The following is a 6,235-nucleotide window of genomic DNA, read 5'->3' as shown; positions in this document are numbered from 1 at the left end:
CAAAGTGGCCAGCAGATAGGAGAGAGTAAAAGGAACTTGTCCCTGAGACGCTGTCCCTATGAAAGATTGGCGATCTCAAAAGATAGATGGGATACATGTTTGCTTTTTTCTTTCGTGTTATCAAAATTGTTTTGACTCTATGCCTAATTTCGATTACAGGATTACTGCCATATGCTTCGTTTCTTTGGTAAATGCGAGAATCACATAACCCTCCCACATATCAAATCATTTAAATGCGATGTTATTTTTTAAAAATGTCATGAAGGCTGTAGTTCTAGTGGAAGTAATATGGCGTCTTTTTTATAATAAAATTAGTTAAGGCGAATGCGCACTTGAGATATATGTATTATTTTAACACATATTTTAAGTCGGCCTCTCATATCATGTAGCCACGAAGGAGCGATTTTAATGCAAAATTTTTGAATAAAGGAGATCCTAAAGCAGTTACGATATATATATATATATATATGGCACTTTAACAATGTAAGGGCCGGTACATAATAGATATAACGAGGGAACATGTTAGGAATAGTTGTCAACGCTTTTTTCGACAGGAAACTCAATCTGTAAGAGATTTCGACTTAAACACTAACGACAGCCAAGAGATTTTATTTAAAATACTTTTGATTGCTTACCACCGATATTGGACATTTACTTGGACCTATATAGCTGACTCATAACGCGCAGATCTTGTTAGTGAAGCATCTAATAGGTTTATTGATTTCTATTTTCGAGATGGGATGTAGTTAACTAGTTAAATGAACGCTCCAGTGAGTCGTCCATTTAGACAGACAGACAGGCAGGCAGCTACTGTGTTCCAGATAGATATAACACTACGGGGTCGTAGCGTACTAAAATCGTATTTCTTCTTAATCATAGCGTGAATATAGCGTTCAAACGAGTGAGCAACGCACAGGAACTAAACAACACTGTGGTATTTGAAACAAGAAAAGGAGCTCCAAAAGTGGGAATATTCATCTTCGTATGGTACAGGTGAGCTAATCTAGGCGAGGAAGATAAATTTATAGGAATCTAACACGGCTCTTTAAGCGGTTAGCGGCAGACGTGTTGTAAAAGCTTCATACGAAAATGCCACTTTATTTACATGTATAGAATATAAATGTGTTTTAATTAAGTGACAGCTTGTTTTAGTGCATGGTAGATAATGATATGACAACTTAGATAACCATAGCGTACTATCTTTGGTACTCTCCAGGCGTACACAGAAAATATACGCAATAGCTTTTTGAGGAAGAACAATAACGACTTCTCTTACAGTATTTGTATTAACAAAGTAGAAGAATGAGTTTCTGCTTGTTTTTTTTTTTTGATTTTAATGAGATGTCGAAGAGGCTGTTGTATAATACATTACAAAAGAAAGCAGAAGAACTAACAGCACATACGCATTAAAACACGTTCTTTAGGCACAATGAAGATAAAAATAGTATATGAATAGTTTTGATGTTATGTATCTCGAACGAACAATGCCACAATAATCAGGTGTACCTGGACACTAACAAAATCAAGTGTCCTTGGAGTTTACGCTAAGGTCACTGGTTATACCTAAGCCAAAGACCTTTTCATTTTGCGTTCCAATGATAGTTGCCATTTTAACTTCGATGCAATTCCTCATCCCTGTTTGGTACTCGAAATATACAAGCTAGATGTCCACATATTGCCTAGCTTATGGTTGTCTTAACATTATGAAGAAACCAATACTCCGACTGATTAAAGGCAGCTGTGATAGAAGCGCAACTCTACTAGCAATAATAATGAAAAGGTCTATTTTGTCTGTTCACTCAAATCCGTCAATCTGTCATTTATTATTGATGCAATATGCGACATTTTCTAAATCCCCATTGTAAAATGTAGATACTATCTATTTGCTTTTATATTTACGATATCTCTAAAAAGACAATATCAGGGTTTAGTTGTTTCGATTTGTTCATCTTCACGAGTTAACGTGTATCTGTCGTGCGTTTTGTGGGAGTCAAGCGATGTTGGATTAAGTGGGTCGCGTGAGGATCTGATTTCCATGGCAGACCTTGAGGGGGCGAGGTAATGGCGCGGAAGAAGACTTTGTGCACAAAGAGGCAGTGCTGGTTATGCATCACAAGAGTCAATGGGGGTTAAACAGAGAGGGAGAAGTTGCTCAACAAGGAGACGGCCACTGATAAGAATTACTCGGATAGTAAACAAGATCCTGAAGAAATACTTAGTGGTTACTCCAAAAAGAAGTTTGGGAATTTCTAAAAACATCCTTATATTTATTTAATATTATCTCTAACTGAATCCGTCACCAATATCGCTATTGCTTAAAATCAGTGTTTCTTCATTATCGATATCATTCAATTAGCGCGCTTCCAAAAAGCGTAGCTTCCTTTCTTTTGTTTGAAAAACTGAATCAAAAGTGTCGACTTATGACATGACCGCATCGTTGTCCTTGCATCACACCCCTCTCGTCGTTATCATCATTTTATATATTTCAGCTAGAAAACGAATTAGTCAGCCTAAAAGATGCTTATTCTCGAAGTTACCTTCGGTCTCGTACCAACTATAGTACAATATAGTTCACTAAAGTTTATCGTTACTCATTTGCCATAATTCTGTTTTTTTTTTTATATATAAGTAAGTAGGTTATGAATAAGCATTAAATTCATAGCTCACTGGTTAGGTTATGATTTTCCTAGCTGCTTAATAAAAACAAATCCTCACTGTACGCTAATCTATATGTCAATCATGAATTTATCTTTTCGCTAGTCACTTTACTGTCATTAACCAGATACGATAGACTAGATTCCGCTATACTTAGCCATTTCCAGTTCTTTGAACAAAAGGCTCCTTGGTTACTGTGCAATGCAACTATTATCATCTCTTGATTGCCCGTAACATCAAAAGGGCAGATTTTCATACAATAACCTTTCCCTGTATATGTCATCAAGCATAGAAGTCAGTCGACCGTTTTAAAAGTACCCGCTCGTCAGCTGTTCGCGTGCCGGAACATCCTTGCCGTTGGGATCATTCTAGAGCGATCTGCCTGGGACAAGCCTGCGTGTAGACAGTGTTCAATTGCATGCGGGAAAGGTCGCTACCATTTTCTGTAGCAGAAAAATTGTGTTGAGTCTTTTTTTAGTTTCAGCCATTTGAGCATTCGAAATGGCCCATAACTCTGACCTAGCTGTGACAGAACAGCAGGCGGCACCAGCTTCTACAACCTAATAGAAGAAAAGTCCGTTCGCGCAGGGAAAAAGCCATTGTGGCCTTGTATGGTTGGTGTTCCGCCACGCGAAGCCAACGAGGCGAGACATGTCTAGCAATGACAATCATATATGATTAAGCTTCTTATATTTATCAAATGGGCGATCGATCATAATCTGATATCAGTTGACAGATTTGAGGCCTAGTGAATCCGGCCAAAATAATATTGATCATTTTCAACTCGTGACATCTCCGTTATCTTAAATTTTTAATTCAAAAGCAAAGGGTATTTGCTTTTACAGTCCTCGAACAGCTCAAAGATATCTGCTGCCGAATAGTCCTGCAACTTGTGCTTGATAGTCTGGTTAGATGTCTTTCATGATGGTACTACTGTAGCACACTTGCATAGGCTGGCGCTAATAGCCTCTCAAGAAAAAAAATTGCCGGTACTTATCTTCTTGCGGAACGAGCCGGACTAACAAGGTGTCAGATTCGCATTGCCGTCGAAAGGCGCTCGTTTATTTTTCATCAAATTAGACGTTGTCATTGATGCTTTGTACAAAAATTACACTGTCTTCACCGTCTCGATGTTCTTTCCTTTTTACTCGGAAATTACGGAAATCTATAGCTGTTCATGATGCGCCAGATTTTCTTAAATATGAAATCATGGATATATCAGAAAATCGCTCGATATGACAACAAAACAAGACGAAATTACACAGTAAACTCTGAACATTTACTCACCAGTGGAATCTTCATCATTTCGACGGCTTGGCCCTCCAAATCCGGCCTGGGCAAGGGCTTTTTGAAAGTGGTCATCAAGGGCAGATGCTACATCCGTCTTGAAGTACTTGATTATGATGCACTTCGATGAAACATAGGTGGCTTCGCCTACATCCTCTTTGCTTTCTGCCGACTCAGGCGGCGTGGCGCACACGGGCGCAGACGAAGCTGCGGAAACAATAGTAGATAGAGTGGACGATGTCGTCGATGGAAGGTCAATGGGTGCGAGGCGATTTGGAGATGACGTTCCTGCCACTGGCGAACCCGTATGAGTTGTATGAGGGGGTGAAGGCGTACTGTAGTGTTGATGCTGCTGGTGCTGATGGTGAAGTTCTTTTACAGGATTGTGTTGGATGCTACCACTGTTAAACTTCTGAAACTGCAAAATGTCGGGCTGCACTCATGACAAAAACGACAAAGGCATGTTCATTTCGATAGTCAGTTCATTCCATGTACAATTCATTGTTGTGTTGTTTAGTGAACTGTACGCTCTTCGCTTGAGCTGAGCGAAAAGTATATAGAGAATTTAAAATCAAAGTAAGTTGGCGAGAAATCTAGCGGATTGCAATCCATTGCTCTTTTCGCTGTTTCCATATTTAGGAATAACGCAAAACGCAAAATCCTCTGTTTTCAACGAAACAAGTTTATATAAAGTCCGTACAAAACACTAGGAAACATCTGTTCCCGGGGGGGGGGGGGGGGGGGAGGTAAGGCATTACGGCATGCATGAATAGTACTAGTAACAGGAAGGATACTGTACGGGTATCGCAGGGGGGAAGACTTTTGTAATGCAATCTGCTTGGTGGTACTTACCTTTTGTTCGAACGAAGCCGTAGGTGGGTAATCCTGGGGGCTCGAAGGCCCCCCAAGGAAATAGCCGCTTGTTGAAGGTAGATTAGCAGCACCTGTGCCGGGACTTGGCCGCTGATAGCCCGAAAAGTAGGCAGCAGAGTAGGGCTGGTACATCACATCCATGCAGCTCATCGCATCGACCTCAGCGGTCTTCCAGTGGCAGAAATTATTGGCCTCCGAGTGGCACTCAAATGATCAGACCCACAGCTCTTGGTAAACGACACCGATCTGCTATCTGCTATTTTCTTCTTTATAGTAGTCGCGCTCATTCACAGTGGCTCTGATTTCGCACAGCGTGTCACAGTCTGTGCTCACGCAGACTTACACAAAATATTGCTGCCATCCAGTGTCTTTTATCACTTATTTTTTTCCGGAAAAATCTCTTCTTTTATCGTGAGCGGTAATCTCCTGGTACACACACTGAAAAAACACACCGCACTGTCCTAGATATAACAAACCTATTCGAACTCTCCTTGTGCGTTTGTGTATCTATTCTATCAGTCCCTGCGGAGCTGTCGTGTCCTTGTCTAGACTATGCACTGTGCTATGTTCTAACTCGGACTCCGGCCTGAGCTTCGCCAGGGCAGCTCGCGAGCAGTCGGAGATCGTGCACCGAAGAGCCTGCGAAGGCGGAGCCTGCTGACGTCACCAAGGTAGGAAGTCTTCCTATGCGAGACTCAGCCGTTGGGCAGGAGCCGAAAACCGGGCTCACCCTCAAAGCTCCGCCCATGCATTAGGTTCCGGTCGTTTCAAATGGAGTGGCGTGGAGCGCACCCTACAAATTATCTTTCGTCAACCATTTTTCGAAATAGCAAGCATTGTCTCGAAACTTCCAAAACAAAAATTTCTTTAAATAGCTTAAATATGTTGTAAGTGTTTCTAATATAATATAATGATAGCGACCTGCAATACGGTTGCACATTCTGTCGTACGTTCACCCTCCCAGACATTTGAAAGCGGTCGGCCCAGACTGCAGCTGTTGGCCAACTGCTTGCGTTCGTTGTACGTCCAGTCAGACAAACAGACAGACCGAAAAATACAGCTACCGAACACGATGAGTGTGCGGTATAGCTGGCTGGCTAGTGAGAGTACATACACTCCACGTATATATATAGCGGAACGGAATGGTCAAAGGAAAAGGCAAGGAGCGAGGCCGCCATACAATGAATACAGCCAGCCAGCGTGCAGTGCCATATCTACCACTCCTGCTGCTTGCTTCAGCAGCAGCTTCTACGACCGCCACGCTATCGTAGTTGCTAGCACTAGTGTACGCAAGTAAGAGGCAGAGAGAGAGGGAAGGGGAAAAGGGGATCGAGGGGTGTCTGAGGAGACTGAAGAGGAGGTTGAGGACGAAGAGGAGCAGAACGAGCGCTCAGTGAAGTGCCTGAGAGCGAAGTGGTCT

At 41.9% G+C, this 6,235-nt stretch overlaps 1 protein-coding gene across 1 annotated transcript; it reads right to left on the bottom strand.

The window, feature by feature from the left end:
- Window positions 1-3,934: 3,934 nt before the first annotated feature.
- Window positions 3,935-5,392, bottom strand: LOC147752814 (uncharacterized). Its single transcript, XM_086970479.1, has 2 exons — window positions 4,795-5,392; window positions 3,935-4,375 (listed from the first exon to the last, which is right to left on the bottom strand). Exons 1-2 carry the CDS (start codon window positions 4,963-4,965, stop codon window positions 3,935-3,937), a joined length of 612 nt encoding a protein of 203 aa, XP_086826605.1. The 5' UTR covers window positions 4,966-5,392.
- Between the last annotated feature and the right edge of the window lie 843 nt (window positions 5,393-6,235).

The sequence above is a fragment of the Varroa jacobsoni genome, unplaced genomic scaffold, assembly GCF_002532875.2.
Source record: "Varroa jacobsoni isolate VJ856 unplaced genomic scaffold, vjacob_1.0 scaffold_965, whole genome shotgun sequence".
NCBI lineage: Eukaryota > Metazoa > Arthropoda > Arachnida > Mesostigmata > Varroidae > Varroa > Varroa jacobsoni.
The sequence above is the reverse complement of the archived record's forward strand: the minus strand, read 5'-3'. Positions and strand labels throughout refer to the sequence as shown.

What these genes read in the sequence shown, in the direction of transcription:
- LOC147752814 (XM_086970479.1), bottom strand. Translation starts at nt 4,965, where the DNA reads ATGAGCTGCATGGATGTGATGTACCAGCCCTACTCTGCTGCCTACTTT. An exon ending in CGGCTTCGTTCGAACAAAAG is followed by an intron (nt 4,376 to 4,794) that starts GTAAGTACCACC and finishes TCATGAGTGCAG; the next exon opens with CCCGACATTTTGCAGTTTCA.